The sequence below is a fragment of the Phoca vitulina genome, unplaced genomic scaffold (assembly GCF_004348235.1).
Source record: "Phoca vitulina isolate PV1807 unplaced genomic scaffold, GSC_HSeal_1.0 scaffold44, whole genome shotgun sequence".
Taxonomy (NCBI): Eukaryota; Metazoa; Chordata; class Mammalia; order Carnivora; family Phocidae; genus Phoca; species Phoca vitulina.
In genome coordinates, this window is record NW_022589747.1 from 14,157,103 (window position 1) to 14,177,184 (window position 20,082).

The following is a 20,082-nucleotide window of genomic DNA, read 5'->3' on the forward strand; positions in this document are numbered from 1 at the left end:
CCCCCCCCCCCCCCCCCCCCCGCCAAGCCCATGTCCCGCGTCTCTGCGCACGGCCCTCTCTCCACGCTGCCCCTGGTCCTGGCCCTAGGTGTTACTTTGTCTCTGTGAGCCTCCCCGGAGCCTGCACTCCCTGGGGGGGGGGGGGGGGGGGCTGCGTGCTGCTTCCACACCTTCCCTCCACCCCTCTCCCCTGCCGTCAGCAGCAGCATCTGCGTGGCCCCTCTTTGCATCTCTGTCCAACCTGACCCTCCAGTGCCCAGCGGAGTGTACGGTCAATGTGTGCCACTTCATTTACAATATGCAGTTATTGATGAACACGGCGTGGCTTGTTTCTTATGCCCAAGGAAATGCAGTCACCTATGGGGTCCCTCGTTTCTTTACTTGATCTCTGCCTTTTTGAGCCTTCTTGATGGTCAGATACGTTTTTCCCACTCTCAACTTCTGACAGATGCTTGAGCAGAGTTTTCTCTTAAGCCCTGTGAGCCGGGAATAGAAATATTCTGTCCATCTGTGTGTTTATTTATGCATCGGATGTTTTCCGAGCCGCGGTATGCCCGGTACTGGGAACACGCGGCCGTGAACAGCAAAGCCTTCCCAGAGCTTACATTCCAGTGGAGGGACAGGGAGCTGAAGGCAGTGATGGGGAGTCGGGGGGGGCACAGTGCTGTGAAGACACCTAAAGTAGCATCAAGAGAAAGCTTGGTGGGAAAGTCCTTTTCAGCCCCTGGCTTTCCGCCTTTGCCTCCGGAGTGTTCTGAGCTGCCTCCCATGTGTTCTTGGTTAAATTGTGTTCAGTCCGGCACCTGTCTGAGAGGTGAATGAGGACAGCCACCTGCTAGCAAAACCCAAGATTTGTGTTTCGTTTGTTTACTTTGTTTTTAAAGGAAGGCAATGGAAACTTTCTTTCAAACTCATATGTATAAGTGAATCTATTAATACTTATTCGTGTCTCTTAACCCATAGTAACATTTTTACCCTGCTTTACTTAAAGGCTCTTGAGATCTGTCAACAGAGAAACTTTGTAGAAGAGACGGTTTATCTTCTGAGTAAGTAGCTTTACTTTTGGTCCCCATAAGCTGAGAAACACTGTGGTAACGTCGTTGTGTACACTAAGAATGGACATAGGTTTTAGATAGACCAGAGTCACACAAAGCATAGAGCCTGTTCTCTTTAAGAATTTAATGCATAGAAAAGGGGACTTCACAGCTCAGTAGAGAAAGAAGTGTTATTTAATAAATGCTGTTGAAATAACATCTGAATAATTGCATAATAAACAAGCCTGTATTGGCTCACACCTCACAAATGAGTTTGTAGAGGGGTTGACGAGTTTGTTCATTTTTTTAAAAAAAATTATCAGCTTATTTTACCATCATCCTGGTAGAAAATACTGTTCATTGTCACTGATCGCACCTTAAATAACTGGAGAAAATGCAATTGAGTATGGACGTTTTGAGTGTAGAAGGAAGCCTTTGGTATCGTTTAGCTCTCCGTGGTCCCTGGGCCTCTGGTGCTGCCTCCGTGTAAGTCCCGCTTACTATCTTTCACCTTCCTCCAAAATGAACCACTTGCACGAAAGCAGTATAGAAGCCTAGAGGTTTCCTTAAGGAAGCTCTGTGCAGGGATTTGTAGCAGAAACACGGAGTTCGAACATGAGGTGTTTCTCCAGCATCTCTTCCCAGAAAATACGCCGGTAGAGTTCATTTTCGTCATAATGTCCTATTGTCTCAGTAGACAAGTAGAGAACTTACAAAGGGAGACATAATCTCCTTTTTTGAAGTTATAAAAAATTAAAAATCCTATACACATTTTAAAAATTAACCATTTTTAAGACCTAAACAATGGGAATAATATTTGTTGGGAAAACAAAATGCTACAGAAGGTATAACAAATTGGATATCATTTTATTCACAGGCCCGCTATTGTCATTTGATAATGGCTGCTCAGAATGAGGAGGATCCAGTTGCTGTCCCTCCTCTGAGTAAAGCTTTCTACATGTCTTGTATTAAAAGCTCAGGGAAACTGTTAAAGCCATTAAAATGCCAATAGAGCAACAAGCCAAGTGTGTAAAGATAATTGGCCAAATAGAAGCATAGTTGGTAAATACTTCCACTTAATGAGGGTCATCGGAAGGCCTTCCCCCGAACTTGGAAGAGAAGGAAATGAGGTAGCCCTCTGATAGTTGAGTGTGTGTTTGGCACAAAGTGTATCAAAAGAGCAAATCCAAAACTACTTAAAGACACAGAATGGCTCCAAAGCCTTTATAAGTCTTAACTATGTCTGGGTATGAAGGTGTCCAAAGGAAATATAGGTCTGTCAGAGGGAAGTAGGAATCTGACGGACCTGGGTTCAGATTCCAGCTGTATGATCTTGGCAAGTCACTAATGTTTCTGCGTCCTCTTCCATAAAGTAGAAATAATAGTAGAGCATACCTCATAGGATTATAGTGATGGTTAAATGATGTAATTTATGTGAAGCACTTAAATGAGTATTCAGCACAAAGAACACACCCAGTAAATAGGAGATCATTATTTCACTGTTATAAATGGTAAATGCTGATGCCCCATAAGAAAATATGCTTTTGCCTTAGTTTTTAAGACAAGAGATATGTAAACAAGAGCTATGCTGTTTCTTTAAAAATGATTTATTAAAACATCCTAATTCCTAAATGAAGTATTTCTCACATCTTTGCTAGGCCGAATGGGTAATAGCCGAAGTGCCCTGAAGATGATCATGGAGGAATTACATGATGTTGATAAAGCAATTGAATTTGCCAAGGAGCAAGACGATGGAGAACTCTGGGAAGATCTGATTTTATATTCCATCGACAAACCACGTAAGCAGAAAAGCCATCTGCAATCAGATCTGTTTCTTTCAATACTTCTAGTTAAGTCTAGAGTAAGAATTATCTCAAGACACATTGGGTGAAAACTATGGCGAAGTATCTATAACCAAAACAGGCTAGGTACATTCTAATGATTTCCAGTCCTCCTCCTGTGCAGAGAAGGCTGAATGTGCAAACAAACGGGTCATTAAGCTGATGATACTCATTCACCCTGTCCCCATGAAGCACGTTCCTACATGCTCTACCCCAACTGAATAAATGTGACCTTAGGTTTTTTTTTTTTTTTTTTTTTTTTCAGTTTGGATACAGGGGCATTTATTGTGAAAATGTAAAGCCCTTACCAGTCTCTTTATGGAAACCTAGGAATGTCACTGGCCATTGGCCATCTTTGGATGTTTGCTGTGGTGGTACCTAGTCTCCGTCCCGGCCCGCTTCCTCCGTGCGGCACCAGGACTGTATGTGCTGCCTCCCCGTGGCCGCCTCCATCACATCTGCCATTTTGGAAAGAAATACAGGGTCACCTGACAATAACCCAAGCCCTCGTTTGAAGATCTAGAAACGATTCAGAAACCGGCAGTACTGGTTTAAAGTCTGCCCCCCACTTCCCTTCATTTTTTTAGGAAGAAGGCTTATCTGTTTCAGGATTTCCAAGTTTTAGAAACTGCTCTTACGACTGACTGTCTTTTCATAAGAGCTACAAGAGGATAATGTTATTCAAGTCAAATTCAGGTGTAGATCGTCACGTGCACATGCACCTTTGAGAATCTAGCTTAGCATGATAAAGTTGTAATTTACAGACCTCCAAGGACGCAGGTGGAGAAATGGAACACGTCATGACCGGGACCTGCGGTCTGCCCTGCCAGCGAACTTGGGCTTTTAACTTGCTAGCTCTGTGGCCCGGAATGAATTAGTTAACCAGCCTATTTCCCTTGCCTGTAAAATGGGGACAAATAACATTCCTACCTTGCAGAATATTGGAGAAAAGTGTATGACAGCTGAGCTGTAGTGTAAATGCTCAATAAATGTCAGTTGCACCCCTTTGCCCATTGCGGGCTGTGTTCTGAATCATTGCCTGTCCTCTGGCTCTTTTTCACTCACGGAGCTTCTCCTTTACATCATGAAATAAAAGGAAAGTTAGTTTTTGAGAATTCAGAAATGCAAATGGTTTTAACACTTACTTTAAAGGAAATAATGTTTTGAGTTCCTTTTGACCTAAAACTGCATTATGTACATTGCTGATGTGCTAATTGTTTCATGTGGTGTCTTGCAGCATTTATTACTGGCTTATTAAACAACATCGGCACGCATGTGGACCCAATTCTCCTGATTCACCGTATTAAGGAAGGGATGGAGATCCCCAATTTGAGAGATTCCTTGGTTAAAATTCTGCAAGACTACAATTTGCAAGTAAGTATCCTTTCTTGGACAAATCCGCATGGGGAGTGAGTTGAGTTGACTTGCGGATAAACATTTCTGGGGTTATTTTAGATAAAGAATTCAGTTGGATTGTTACAGTTTATTTAGGCCCAGATATTTGGGAAGCTCATCAAGTAGAGAAACTAGAAATCTCATCCTTTAAGGAAGCCATCCAGTTTTTTAATAATCTCCAAGTTTTCTCTCCTTGAGGAGCAGGGACTTTTACATTTTACATTTATACATTTACATTTACAGCATGGCATTGGGAAGGGTGAGGGGTAGTTACAGTGGCTGCCAGTTTTAAGTAGCCTAAGTATTGTGTCCATTGGGGGGTGGGGGGGAATTAAAAAAAGTTTTGCAAATAATTCAGCTATTTCCTTGAAGCTGTTCAGTAATCCATTGCCTGAAACGTTGAAATACATGACTTTATTTAACTTTTTGTCTGTTTTCTAGACTAGTACAACTTTGTTATCTGTAGTAATTCAGAATTTGTAATAAAAGCAATGGAACCCATTATTTTCATATAAATAGTTAATATGCTAATTACAAAGCATCCTAATCTTTTCCTTAAAAGGACTCTAACAATTACTGTTTTTCAGGATGCTGGTAGCTTCCATAGAACTTGAAACTGTTTAAGGCACATTTCTTTAACTATTTGGACTGTTCTTTCTCAACTTCATTTGAAAATGAGTTTTTATTATAATACAGAGGAAATTGCTGTCCTGGAAACAAAGATTTTGCAGGGAGAGCCAGAAGATAACGTCGTAGGGAGAGAAGTGGTTACCAGGTTAAGTAAGGAGAGGAGCATCGTGATGAGGATTTGTGGGGCCCCTGGCCACTGTGAGGGTGCAGTGTGGTGGGGTGGGGTGCCGCCCTCGGGGTGGGGGACTCAGATAAGAGGCAGGGTAAAAGGAATAGAAGTTGGGGAAGATTGAGGGCCTCAAGAAGAGAAGTGAGAGGTGTAAGGAATGATGGAGCTGAGGAACAAGAACGTGCTCTGGGAGTGGGACGTTGGTACATTAACATTTCTGACGGAGTCCTGGTGAGCTTGTTCAGGAAGGTAAGGGTCACTGGAGTGGAATTTGTCGAGGAACTGTGAGGGCAGCACGTCATCCTGTGGGCATTGAGGGACGGGAGTGGGAGGGCTGTAGCCGGGTTCCAGCACTCTCCATGAACTGGGAGGCTCACCTCCCGTGCACTGGGGCTGGATTAATGGGTAGTACAGCCTGAAGGAGAAGAGGTTTTCCTGCGGGCAGGGTGGAGGAAGACAAGAGCCTTCCTCAGGGGGGCTCATGGGGAGTCGGGGTCCTGGGAGAGAAATAGGTGTTTGGTTAAAGCAGAGGTAGAGGGTCTGTTCTGCAGAAAGCTTCACGATATGCAGGTATTTATTAACAGAGGAATTGGGAGGTCTGCAGACAACCCTGGGAAAGGGGTGATGGGAGAGAGAAAGAGCAGGGCAGGGAGGAGAGGGTAGTCGGGGAATGGGTGAATAAGCAAGCAGAGGGGCAGGGGGAGCTTGCGATGTGGGAATAGTGCACTGTTCCCGAGGTGGGAATTGGGCTTCGGGGAAAGTGGTTTCGGTGTCCGACCTCCTAAAGCTCTGGGTGAGTGAGCTTGATGATGACCTGTCACTGGCTCGCTCTACCTCTCTGTATGCCAGGACCTGCTCGAAGTTTCAAATCTGAATGTGTTGAGAAGTCATTTAGGTGTGGTGTCTCTGCCACAGGGAAGGTGACAAAATGCTCATTCCTCTGTCCTCCCGCTTAGAAGTGCATGAAGCTTGGCCTCTAGGCTGAAGATTTTTACTTGTTTTCCAGCCACTACAATGCCTACAGAAACACCTAAGAAATCCCTCTTACTGGGCTCTCAGTCCAGAGAACCAGCTCATGGGCATCACTGGGTCTCACTGTTCATTCATTTTTATGAATAAATTTGCATATTGTGAGTCAGCCGGGAATAAAAATAAATTATTAGATGTATTCCAACTAAAAAATCATCCACAAAAACAGCTGCTAAATCAATATTTTATCCACTTCATTATATTTTTAAATGTTGAGAGCTTTACCGTAAGACGTGGAAGTGTGCAGTTGGTGATGCGTTGAGGAGGCTGGGGGTTACTCAGCCAGTGGATCCGTTAACCCTGACCGGGGAGTGGCGTCCGGGACAAGGGGAGGGACCGGCGGGGAAGGCGGCAAAACCTGTGGGAACGGCCCCCGTGGTCCCCGCTGCAGCTCAGAGGGCTTGTTGGAAGGTGCAGAGAGAAACCGCTCACCTTGGGCAGGTGGTTCAAACAGTTCCCAGAGGTGCTTCCTTCTTATATATGAAGAGACAGTTTAGAAGTTCTTTCTATGGAAAAGGCTACTGTTGCATTAATGACCATTTATTTTCTTTCTGTGGGCCACCTGTCAGAGATCACTATAAAAAATATAGAGCGTCTTGAAGTTTCCAGAAAGGTTTCACATACGTAATTTTTACTCTGGTCTCTTTTGTTTGTTCCATGAAAGTATAGTTGATTTTCACATGTTCTCACAGGATAAAAAATGGCCAGCCCTGTTAATCCCCAAAACTGGGGGGAAATTTTCCAGGTTCATGAATTTGTGAGAACCTGGAACCTCCTCTGTTGGGTAGGGCAGCAGGGAAGGAACCCAGGGGGCTGTTAGGAACCATTCAGCAAACCTAAGGATCCATGGTCAGATGTCAGGGAAAGGGCTTCTTGGGACCTTTTGCTAATATGCATTGGGAATCTCTCTTTCGGGCAGATTTACGATAAAGCATGCAGCACTGGAAAACATACTTGAGCCACTGAAAATGGCTTTGGGAGCTTACTAGCTAAAAGCCAATTGGAAACAGAAGGCAGGAAAAGCTGTGGGAAAAAACTTTAAATCAGTCTCTCTTCTGGTTTTAAAGTTTTAGGTTTCCTAAAATGCAAAAACTTTCTTCAACTGAATTTTAACATGAGTCGTGTTAGAGGTCTGTGACATCATTAAAGTGAAGGAAAATAGGTCCTCAACTGGGATTTCAATGTTGAAGTTTCTGAATTTATTTTCATGTATTTTTATACCTTGTTACACTGTTAGTATAATTACTCAACAAACTTTAAAAGCTTCATGAAGTCAGTAAGATAAAAGTAGCCCTTATCATACTTCATAAACTTAAAATGTTTCTAGGCCTGATTTCAAGGACAGATAGCATTTGTTGTTTTGAAAAAAATTATTTGCCAAATAGCATGGTATAAATGACATTTCAGTGTTTACATTAAACTGACAACAGTTTCCAAATTATTTTTATGCTTTAAATTTATTTTTATACTTTATATTTTAAAAATATTTTTACTTATAAATTTAGCATTTATATCCCTTTCCGGTTTCGTATTTTTTTCCCCTTAAGAATTCCAGCATCTTTGTTCTTCTGGCCTTCGGAGACAGGCATTTCATCTCCACGGTGGTCGTTAGGAAGTCTCATACATGGGAAGACTGTCTCAGGGGGTTAAAGGATTGGCCTGTCTGGGAAGGTGATGAACTGGGTTTGAGGCCAGATCCTCTGCCTATGTCTTGTGTAGACCGCCAGTTCCGTGGTCTCTGAGAGGCATTCCTTGTCCCAGCAGGGTACGCCAGCAGAGGACTACACAGGCTCGAACAGGCAGCCTGTTGTCTCTGAAGAGCAGTGGACACGATGTTTGCAGAGCTGGACTCCAGGCCTGGCTTTCCCATCAGCAAGCCTGCTGACCTTCGGGAGGGCACCCAACCTTTCTGGGTCGCAATTTTCCCATTAGATTAAGTCCGTGTTGTCAAGCCTGACTCCACACCAGAATTATTTAAATTTTTTAAAAAATTACTTCGTTTCAGGTACCACCCCAGATCTGCTAGATTAGAATCTTTGGGCGGTGGGGGGGAGGGGAGGTGGACAGGACTGGGGGACTATGTCCTTAAATCACCTTGAGATTTCTTACGCTCAGCCCAGCACCAGTCTATGCACTGACATTTGACATTCAGGAACCTCAAGATTAGGTGATCTCTAAAGTATCTTCTGTGTCTCAAGTTCTTAATGGAGTCCTTTCAGAAACAGGCCTTTAGGTCGCGCCATATTTCTGTATTGTTCTCTTCTCTCTACTTTGAAATCCAGAGACAGATGAATTAAGAGGAAATAGTGACTTCTTTCTTACCTACTTTTTTTGGGACTCAGATGGGTTTCTTCTGGTTCACAGTACATAAGCTCTTAATTTCTTCTAAGAGGTACTTTTTAAATTTATAGATCCCTGAAATAAACTTTTAAAATGTTTTTTTTTTTTCCTCTCAGATTGTTTCCGTTTGGCCTTCTCACAGCCTTCAGGGGACGTAGGTGGCCTGTGGCAACCGCTGTCGCTTCCTCAGTCAGTCTGGCACCTGTGTACTTCGTGCTGTCATAAATTCAGATGGGGTTGTATTTGTAATACTGCTTTTGAGCTCCAACAGGAGACCTTAGAGCCGTTCCTTATTTCTCTGCAGTTCATCATCTTCGATGATAATCCCAACAAAAAGCAAAGCTTTTCAATTAGAATTCAGATCCCATAGCATCATAGCCTATATGATAGATTAGAAATTAGGTAAAGTGGTTTCCCAGGTTAGCTCTTGTATCATACGGGGGCTTACAGACCCAGGTAACTATCTGCCGGTTGTGGTTCTAGTGATAAGCACTGCAGTATGAACAAGGCAATGTCAGCAAAAAGTTCAACATTCAAAGAATCTTTTAAAATAAAAATTTCAGAAACTCTGCAATTTTTTATGGCATTTTTCCCACAGCAGCTGTTTCTAATGAACATAATAACTTCACTGATGTACAGTTTTTTATTGCTTTATAAAATATCAGTGAGTTTGGTGCTTTTTGCTTTTCATTGGGATTATCATCGATGATGAACTACAGAGAAATAAGGAAAAAGAGGGAGAATCTAGAGTCTCATGTTGGTTTTCAACAGCTGTCTTATAATTACATTCTTTTTTTTTTTTTTTTTAAAGATTTTATTTATTTATTTGAGAGAGAATGAGATAGAGCATGAGAGGGTCAGAGGGAGAAGCAGACTCCCTACCAAGCAGGGAGCCTGATGTGGGACTCGATCCCGGGACTCCAGGATCATGACCTGAGCCGAAGGCAGTCGCTTAACCAACTGAGCCACCCAGGCGCCCTTATAATTACATTCTTAAATTTACAATACAACAAGGTATGCTTATAACAGATTGATTATAGACCCTACAACTGGCTGACTTGAAAATGATGAGGATAAAAGGATAAAGATAATGCTGAAAAGCTTTGCACTATGGAGAAAACTATGATAAGAAAACAAGAGTTGGTGGGAAGAAAAAAATAAGAAGTCCCATAAGAGAAATGAATCTCTGAAAGATAATATTGTACTTGCCCTCAATGCCCACAAGTACTTTTTGAGATGAAAGCTTGATGCCATTATGAAGTTGAGGAAAGAAGAGACCACTGGTTTACTTACCTTGGTGAAATTCTAATAGGAGATATAGATTCTAATTTGAGATATAGATTACACGGAAGAATGAAAAATGATATGACAATCTTAGTATTTCCAAGAACTGGAAAACAAGATCAGTCTCAAACGTGTTATTAATAAGTCCATTTAAAACAAAGACATGAAAGACAAAATAGACCCCGTAATAAAAAATAGAACAATATGATAGAAAATAGGAATATCTGGAAAGTAACCAAATAGAACTCTTTGAAATCATGTGTGTATTCATTTTAATTATCAATATTCAGTGCAAGGCCAATAGTAGATTGGCTGAAAGGGAGAATTAACTGGAAGATCTGATGACATTGTTTAGTATGCAGCACAGAGTAATTAAGAGATAGAAGATACAAGAGTGGTTAACAGGGGCGCTTGGGAGGCTCAGTCGGTTAAACGTCTGCCTTTGGCTCAGGACATGATCTCAGGGTCCTGGGATCGAGTCCTGAGTTGGGCTCCCTGCTCAGCACGGAGTCTGCTTCTCCTTCTCTCTCTGCCCCCACTTGTGTGCTCGCTTGCTCACTCACCCTCTCAAATAAATAAAATCTCAAAAAGAAAGTAAGAGTGGTTAACAGAGACATCAGGTTAGAATACACACGTCCTCAACCACAGGACTTGTGGAGGAGAGAATCAAAAGACTAATAGGAAAACCTCTAACAAAGTTGATCAAGAAAAAGAAGACATATATATTTTAGGAACAAACATGGGAGAACATAACTAAAGGTGCAGACAAGACTTAAAAAAACTAAGTAAATGCTACAATTTTATATCAGTATATTTGAAAACTCAATTTTCTAGGAAAATATAAATTACCAACATTTTCTCAAGAGCAAATAGGCCTATAGTCATTAAATAAGTAGTCAAAACATAAAGCCACAATAAAAGTACTATTCCACAGTCAACTTCAGAGGTTAGTTTCATCACACTTTTAAAAAAACAGGCAATCCCCAAATATGTTTTGTAGTTGACCTTTCAACCAGGACCCGGCGCGGAGGAGGGAGGGACAACACCTTTACCCAGCAGAGGGGGGTGAGAAACGCAATCTTTCCTCAGGACACGATGGACGGAAGTAACACCTGAGGTCCCATCAGCTTTAAGGAAGAGGAAGAGGATGCTGGGAGGTGTCCCAGCCCTGCCGTGTCGAGTCAGTGACTGGAAGGGCAGTAACATTCATTAGAGAGAAACCAACATCTTGAAGACTGCTTTCCTCCTCATCTGAACAAATAAGGAATAAAGCCTAAAAAACAGACAAAACAAAAACCCAGGCAGCCCCTATTTTACATCAACTTTTCCAGAGAACAGAATGGAGAAGCTCCTCAGTTCTTCACGGGATGCTAGTCTAACCTTTCCAGCATCGGATGAGACAATTAGAGCCCTGTTTCTGTAACACAAATGCAAAGTCTACATAAATCATTAGCAAACTGAATCTGACCATGTAATTATTGAATGTGTATATCATAAATGTCATGAATTCTAAAGTAATCATCATCTATATGTTTGATAAAATTCTCATCAAAACCCCCAAAGAACTTTCTACGGTTCTAAATTTATGTAAAAAGCAAATGGCTAAGATTATCCAAGAAGAATAAGGAGGGTATCAGATACCAAATTTTAATATGTGGGGATGTAAAATAGTATAACCACTTTCCCAAATAATAAAGCAAAGCCTCATCAGGAAAAAAAAAAAAAAAAAAAAGCCCTTTGCTTCCCACATCTTCCTGCCTGGGAATGTGGATGTGAGGTCTGGAGATACAGCCTCTAGTTTGTGGCCACGAGGCAGCGACCTGGAGGTATATTCTCCTGTAGATGGACATTTAGGCTGTTTCCAGTCTAGGGCTATTAAGGATAAAGTTGCAAAGGACATTTTCATACAGTTCTTTTGAGGACCTGCTTTTCATCTTGGATAAGTACCTACGAGTGAAACTGCTGGGTCATGGAGCAGGTATATGCTTAATTTTTTAAGACTGTCCAATAGTTTTGCAAAGGATGGCTTCCCAGCCTCCCAGGTTTCTCTCACTGCCCAGATCTGTGGCAGGAACTCGAGCCAGCTGCCTATTTTAGTTGGACACCCACTGAACAAAGTTGAAGTTGTGTTTACTGAGGAGGAGGAAAGGCACAAGATTGTTTTTTCTGAAATAAATCTGAAGCACATGGTAACATCTTAACAGATCTGTTCAACCTTAAGTGGAAGAGTGAAGTGTTGTATGCTCTGTGTTTGCAGTATTTCATATTTGTTTTTTAAAGCTTTATTTAGAGAGTGCATGCAAGCAGGGGGAGGGGCAGAGGGAGGGAGAGAACTTCAAGCAGACTCTGTGCTGAGGGCAGAGCCTGACGCAGGGCTCGATCCCACAACCCGGAGATCGTGACCTGAGCCAAAATCAAGAGTTGGACACTTAACCGACTGAGCCACCCAGGCGCCCCAATGGTATTTCACATTTTAAAATGAAACGTAGCACAAAGTAATGGCAGATGGTATTCAGAATGTGAGTGGCGGTGATTCGATGCCATTCTGGTCATAAAGACCTGGATGGCAGGAGAGCGTGCGTGTGCCCCAAGTGTGTGAATAACAGGAAGTTTGCAAGGCTGGAAAGGAGACCGTGGAAAGTGAGCATCCACAGGGGGAGCAGGCTGTGTATGGTGACCTCAGAAGACAGAAGTTGTCAGGAATCATGAATGTGAAGGTCAGAGAGGGTTGAAGAGGACTGATTTTGACTCCGCCGTCAGTGTTTTAATAAGGGCCGTCGGGGGCGCCTGGGTGGTTCAGTCGGTTAAGCGTCCGACTCCTGGTTTCGGCTCAGGTCATGATCTCCAGGTGGTGAGATCGAGCCCTGCGTTGGGCTCTGTGCTCAGCCGGGAGTCGGCTTGGGATTCTCTCTCTCCTCTGCCCCTCCCCACCTCCCGTGCGCACGCATGCACGCGCGCTCTCTCTCTCAAATAAATCTTTAAAAGAAAAAAAGACATTTGTGGAAAGTACCAAGTATGAACTTTTAAGGGTGAAATCGATGATAAAGTGATAACTACAGCACGTTTTTCATGAGTCACTGATGGTTGCTTCAGGGAATAATCCATAGTCAACCGAATGCCTTGTCTGACTGAAAGCAATACCCGAATAATGGTACAGTGTTCGTGTACCGTCTTTCTCTCACTGCTTCTGGTTGCCTTCAGATCACTACAGGTTTTAGGGAAGAAATGGCTCTTTCCCACAGGGGGTAGTCACTTTTTTTTGGTATAGCTACCTGTCTGGCATCATGTAAATGAAAATGTTTTTGTATTTTTCTGATTTGGGGGCCTTGGACTTGGATCAGATGTAGTAGTAAGTCACATACTAAGCAGTATTTGTGTGTTTTCCCTTCTCCTGGCTGTGTGTCTCTGAATACTCAAGTTTTTCCTAGAAAATACTTTCTGAAGGCGACGGATCGCACCTATTTCGACAAATGTACTCCTGGTGAAGAGATGTTTCCTTCTTAGTCTGCAGACACTGTGGCCTGTCTGGCCTGCCCGGTCTGCCCCTCCTCCTGTATTATATGTGCAGTAGGCCCTAAACACCCACTGGGGGGCAGAGCCAACGCTTTCTGAAACACTTTATCAAACATATTTTGCTCAACGCTAGTTCTCTTTAAGTTTTTATTTTGGTGGTGAAGGCTGAGCAGCTTTATATGTTTGGTTACAAATTTTCTTGAAGTTACTGCTATCAGGACTTCTTTCTCTTCCTATGTGCTTTAATGATGTCTGTTAAAGTTTTGATGTCTTTATAAAATGATTCAAAAATTCAATTTCTAGTAGCATTTTAAGGAATAACATGTCATAGACGGTGTCTCGATTAATGTGGAAATAGTAAAGCATTATTTCCTGCTCATCAGTACTAGAAATGGTAGGTATAGAACTTTAATCTGGTTGTCAGCTCTGGGTTTTTTTTGTTTTAATATTTGCCTTCATGTGATTGGGGAGAAAGCCCTTGGGCTGCATTCAGCCGCAGCTCGTGCTGTCTGGGATTTGAGGGGAGCACATGTGCGTGGAGACGCCCAGGGATGGCAGACTCCAGGCGGCTGCTCCCCGACTTCCCTTCTCAGGGGCACAAATGGAAAACCTGAAAGCGAGACACCCACGTAGGTTCTAGAGGTTAGAGGGACCGCGAGCTGGGCCGCAGTGATGAGCGATGGGTGTCATTGTGTGAATTTCGTGGCAGTTATGAGTGAGTGCCCAGAGACACGTGCAGTAAGAGCCATCGGGCCAGAAGAGCGGGCCACAGACAGTGCGACAGAGAGCCTCTGTGCCCTTGAGGCCTTGAGCACCTCCCTCTTCGAAAAGCAACTAGATCTCATTAAAAAAAAAAAAAAAAAAAAGCATCTAGCTTAAGCACACCTCACACAGCCTCTCCCAGTGTCTAATAAAACACCTGAGAAAACCCGGAACAGGCTGGAAGCTCACCGTGGGGCCAGCAGAACGGAGTGGAACATAGGGTGGGTTGCCTCTCAGCGCTGTGTCCTCACTGAAAGCAGGTGGGCCGTCTTTGTCTGCATCCCGCCCTGGCTCTGGAACACAGAGTGGGTGCCAACCGGGCACGGCAGCCTGCCCTCTGCATCCTGACTTCGGAAGCTGCTACAGTGTTGTGGCTGCTCCTAATTCTCCAGGCAGGGAGGGAGAAAATTCGGAATTAAGCCAACAGCATCACAGGAAAAATGCATAAAGCAACAGAAAGTGCAGTACTAGGGTGAAGAAAATGAATCTTGTAACAATATTATCAGTGGTCATTTTTCAGTTGTCAGCTCCTTAAGAGTCACCAGATTTGACGGTTACCAGGGACACTTTACATTCTTAGCACTATGCTCAACAGTTTGGATTGGAAGGAAAGAGGGATTATAGCAGAGGGGATTTAGGACAGAAATCACATCTGTTTAGTTTCTCTGTGCCCTGTTCCTTGTACATGATAGGGACCCAGGATAGATTAGTGTAGTAGATAGAGGGATTTATCAAATGGAGGATTTGGGGATAGCAGGTTTTCCATCGTGGGCAAAGATCTGGAGGTTGGAACGAGCAGGTCACTTAGGGGCCCAACTGCCAGAGAGAGTCCGCGTTAGGAAGCTCTGTAAGATGAAGTTAGGGTTGGTTACCACAGCCTTCCTTGCCAGACTGCAATTTGTATTTAATTTCACAAGCACCACATACGTGCAGTGGTGACCGAATGGAGGCTGGAAAGGTTGGTTTGGAGGGAAAAGCGTACCAGGGACAGGCAAGGGTGAGTGCCTCATTGGACGATTTCAAACACACCCATGTTCTGAATCCCCAGTAAGAGGGTTTGCCCCCATATTTGAGTCTTTTAAAAATGGCTTTTTCTTACAATGTATGTATTAGATTCTGCTTCGTGAAGGCTGCAAGAAGATTCTCGTGGCAGACTCTTTGTCTTTACTGAAGAAAATGCACCGAACTCAAATGAAAGGCGTTCTGGTCGATGGTGGGTAAAATTGAAATAATCCTATTGGAATCACATGCCTTGCTTTCAGAATAGACAGAGCAAATAGAAATACTATGTGATCCCAAATGTGTGTGTTTCCTTGCAGAGGAGAACATCTGTGAATCGTGCCTTTCCCCTATTCTTCCATCAGGTGAGGTGGTTGGGAGGGGGGACATCCCCAAATGTGGGTTCATGAGGAGTAGAATTAAAACTTTGACGTTAACTAATTATTATATAGCTTTTGGAATAACCCATTTTAGAGGAGAATTTCAGCCCACAGCTGTCCTCAGTTGCACGCTGGTGCTGCCCTTCTTGAAAGCTGAGGGTGCTCACCCGGCAGGGAGTCTGCATTACCTGGGAGGTAGAGCCCAGATGCTGGTCCCACCCCAAGAGGTGCGGGACCCCAGAATTTGCAGTTCTAACACGTTCCCACGTGGTGTGGATGCTACTTCAGGGGCCATTGTGTGAGATACCATGGCTTTAGGGTAAAACAGAGTGGAAAATCTACCATTGACAATGCTTAAATTCCAAGGTAGAAGAATCGTGTGTAGCTTCCCCTTTTCTTCAAACTTGCTCTGCTATATGGTTCAAGGCACCTAATTTTCCCACATTTCACCAGAAACCTACTACTTGGCCATCTAATCCGAACATTAGCATGTGTTTATTTGTAGTTGGTAGATCTATGTATCATCCTGTGTAATCAAAGCACCTTACATAAGGACAGGACAGAAGAGGAAATTCCATAATTTGAAAGTAGAAAGCAAAGCATAGTTACCGGGATGCAAAGAGTGTTTTTAATGTAAATTCAGCATAGAGAGGTACTGAAAGAGCTAGCTGATGTACGATGTACTTAGCTTTAGGGGATTATAGAGCAGGACCGGGACAGGAGTCGTTCCAGTCGGGGTCTTTCTGCAGGAACTACGCTTGGATGTAAGTGTTCATGTTGACAGCCGCAGTGGGGAGCTTCCGTCCTGGTTTCCGGTCGTGTCTGACCGGCAGTGCGGACGCGGGGGTGAACGGCTGTGCCCGGACGCCGCTGAACGGCTCGGCCAAGGCCGGAAGCCAGCTGGCAGCATTTTCCTAAAGCCACAAAGTGGGCTTGAGCATAGGGTGGGTTTCTGGTGTCTGAGGGTCTAGGGAAGGGAGGAGGGCGTGCACAGACTGATCTAATTTTTACGCTACCTGTGCTTGCATTTGCGGTGAGGTGGTCGCTTGGTGGTACTGGTCACTGATGGGGAGGCCAGGCATGGGATCTGTGACTCAGCATCCCCACCGTAGTCCCCACTTTCCATCCGATCACACCCCCCTCGAGACGGGGGTGGGGGGGTACCAGTGACCACGTAATCCTCCTGAGGCAGCGTATTGTGGGAAAATTAAACTGCAGCGGGACTTCAGGCAGGATGGGTTCCAGTTCCCGATCTGCTTGTTGCCCTGAGTGCTCGTGTCTCTGCCCCCCCCCCCCCCCCCACAGATGCCGCCAAGCCCTTCAGCGTGCTGGTCTTCCACTGCCGCCACATGTTCCACAAGGAGTGCCTGCCCGGGCCCAGCACAGTGAGTTGGCCACCTGGCAGCCCGACGCCACAGAGCTCGCTGCAGTCAGGAGGACGCGCTCAGAAGTGTCCCCATCGTCCTGTGGCTTCTCAGGATTCGTTGTCTAGCACATGAGGGAAATGAAAGTATTTTTTGAATGCGTCATTTCCTGTCCAGTAGCCCCCCCCCCCATCCGTGGTGTCCATTACCGTGACGTTTAGTCGTGCTCTGCAAACACATGATCCTCTTCCTGACCAACGGCCAGGTCGTCCGGAGTGGCCGCACCGAGCTCACCTGCCTCCCTCCTTCCCTCCCTCCCTCTCAGCACGCGCGCCTCTCCTCTCTCACCACAAGAGGGGGTCCTGCAGGAGCCAGACAAACCACAGCCGCAGACCCTCTGTCACAGAATGGGGGGGTCACAACTGTCCAGTAATCTGTTCCTGGGCCTCATTTCTCGTACGTAGGTCTGCATAGAGAAAGCCGAGCATATTTAGGGCTTGGTACTGTCTGGGGTTTCAGGCAGCCACTGGGGGGCCTTGGAACTTACTCCCCAAGGATACAGGGGGGTTACTGTGCTGAACATCATAAAAGCCTATTCACCAAGGGAATTCGTTTAGGTAAAGTCGATGACTGTCAAGCTATGCTGACATGACATACAGTGTAGAACTTTCTCAACCTGAGTTCTGCAGCAGGACACTGCTGTTTTTAGGGTCCTGTTCCCGTGTCCCCCCAGGACACGTGTTTTGCTTTCGGGTATCCTCTGCATCACAGTAACAGCTGGTGTAGACAGAACCCTATGTGACCCAGCAAAACCTCGGGGAGCAGCAGTGGTGGTTCATAGCTCCCCGCCCCCACCGCTGCTCCCATAAAGTATTTCTGAACAGGAGAGTAGAAAGCGCTCCCTTTTTAAAAATCTGTGTCTGTGAATGACCTTTGCAGAACTCTCCTGCGCAGTTCTGCGGCATCTGCAGCGCCAAGCACCGCGGGCCAGGAGGCGCCATTTTGGAGATGAAGAAGTAGCCCGGCTCTGCCGTCCTCCTCCTCGCCACGCTTTTGAAGACTGCTTGTCTTTGCGGCGGCGGTATTTGTGGACACCAGTGCTGTTCCGGGATTTGTACGTGTTTATGTTCTGCTCAAGGAAAACTTTCTTCATCTTTGCCCGTCTTCTAGAGGTTTCTCTGTGCAGTTGATGAAGTGAGGGTTTGCCCCATCCATGCCTCCAAATGTTTGGGCTCACAGTCTGTATTTCATCATTTGTTGGGCTCATTCTTCATTTAGGAATAGAAAAGTCAGTCTGGGAGTTGGAAAATGAATTTCTGGAGCCTGGTAGAACTGGCCGTCGGGCGGCCTGCTGAGCGTGGTCCTCGCTGCCACGAGCATCGCCAGGGAGCTGCCAGCCAGCGCTCGCTGCAGCTTCGCACCTGTTCCCACAGGCTCTGCTGCCGTCAGTCCTCGCATTCTGGGTTTGCTTTTTTTAATATGTCACCAACTGTGATTATCTTCTTAATAGGCATTTAATGCAATATTGTGTAAATTGTCACTTATTCAAGGACATCTGGGAATAACATGAGCAGGCTGACGTCGTGCTGCTTTACGGTGACTGATCACGTGTTCCGTATGTCTGTCCATTGAATAAATGTTAGCTCTTCCCATTATGAAAGACTCCTTTTCAGTGGGTTGAACAACTTCATCCCGGAATTCTGGCACACTAAGAGCGGAGAGTTTCCACACCTTAGAGTGTGAGGGCTCGTGCTTAGCTTTTGCCAGCAGGGAGGGAGGGAGGGACACTGCGGAGTCTGAGAGGGATTCTCAGGAGCAATGGGACTGTCCAGTGATGGAGGGTAGGCAGGACAAGTTTCCTGGAGCCTCGTTGGCCCTCGTGGAACCTAGAGAACATAGAATGCCGGCAGAGAATTCATACTTGGGACTGTCTTACAGTTACTGGCTCCATCGGTCTTGGGATGGGTTGCCATCCTCTTGCCATGGGTGCAAATGTGTGGAAAACACTGTCACCACTCTTAGTCCCACACATGCGAATAAATGCAACTTTCTGCTTTGTTTTCAAGGGGAGAGGGTAGGATGCTAATGAGTCCTAAGCACATACTGACCAGTGAACCTGGCATCTCCTTCCGTGCTCCCTGCGTCCCCCAGAAGAACATACTACGTCCCTCGGTTTCCTTACAAAGCGACTGCAATGTAGAGATGCTGTCACAGTCACAGGTGAAGATGAGCTTCAGAGTAGGGCTCCTTTCAGAAAACCGGTGTGTGTGGGGGGGGGTGGGGTTCATGGCACATCTCTGCAGTGGAGTCAAAAAGAATGTTCTCTAGCAGACAACAGGCTTTTCCCATTAGTCTTAAATATCCCAAAGTGGAAAGTTCTCAGCCCCCTCAGCATCATATCCCCTTGTTCCAAAGCTAGTGCTCTTCCTGCTCTTTTTCCCTTCTAACAAGAGAAATCCTTCCTTCACAAAAAAAAAAAAAAAAAAAAACCTCACGAGTAAGCCCAATATGAAACACAGGTAAGAAGCAGAGCTACTGCACTTAGTTTGGAGGGGAGGCGGTGGGTGTAAATGCATATGCATCTGCCCTCCTTACAGAAAGCCATTCTGAGTGTGAAACAGCCAAGTGCAAAGTTACTTTGTGATAGCGGTTTCTTTTGCTTTTAGCCGAAAGGATTTTATACTAGTTTAAGAAGTTCTTAAATTTTTAATTTGGTTGGTATAGTGTTAAACTATGTACTTCCCACTCCTAAAAACAAAGATTTGAGCAGTTACCGTGTGTCAGGCGCCCTTGTAAGCACTTTGTCTTACTTCATCCTCACCCTCCTCATTGTACAGGTGAGGAGGCTGGAGCATCTCGGGGCCAAGCCATCAGCAGGCGGCCTGCAGCGTCTGTGATCCTAACCACTGTGTATTGGACCTGTTGTGGTCGGTGCACAGAAAACAAAATCCACTCTGGCCACAGAAGGGGATTCATTACAAAGTAGCCAATGGCTTACAGAATCTGCGAGAGGACTGAGGAAGCCGACGATAGGGAGAGCTTCCCCCCTCCCCCATCCGGGCTGCCAGGGCGCTCCCTGCCCACCTCCACCAGAGGACGGGCAGCACAGAGTGTGCAACCCGCTTTTAAGTAAACTGTAAATAAAAATATAGACGTTCCTCAATTTCTTTTAAAGTTCACCCAGTAACACCCAATAAGGAATAGGATGTGTGTACATGTGTGCGTAGGAGACATTCTACGGGCTCAATATCAGACCAGGTCATTCGGGCTTCTCTGACCAAGACTCGGGCTCTGGAAACTCCACCAATTTGGATACTAAACCCTAACTTGGACTTCCCAGAC

General features: G+C 45.0%; 1 protein-coding gene across 4 annotated transcripts in view; it reads left to right on the top strand.

Annotated features, from left to right (window-relative positions):
* Positions 1-18,395, top strand: part of VPS41 (VPS41 subunit of HOPS complex) — a 175,976-nt gene extending 157,581 nt beyond the window's left edge. For 2 of the 4 annotated variants that reach the window (XM_032430609.1, XM_032430611.1), the window contains 7 exons: positions 992-1,046; positions 2,693-2,833; positions 4,113-4,249; positions 15,111-15,210; positions 15,317-15,361; positions 16,682-16,761; positions 17,680-18,395. In XM_032430609.1, coding sequence (XP_032286500.1) covers positions 992-1,046; positions 2,693-2,833; positions 4,113-4,249; positions 15,111-15,210; positions 15,317-15,361; positions 16,682-16,761; positions 17,680-17,760 — 639 coding nt within the window. In that variant the 3' untranslated portion in view covers positions 17,761-18,395. Of the gene's footprint in view, positions 1-991; positions 1,047-2,692; positions 2,834-4,112; positions 4,250-15,110; positions 15,211-15,316; positions 15,362-16,681 lie in introns of all 4 variants that reach the window. The other 2 variants (XM_032430608.1, XM_032430610.1) reach the window with 1 other exon arrangement.
* Positions 18,396-20,082: the final 1,687 nt, after the last annotated feature.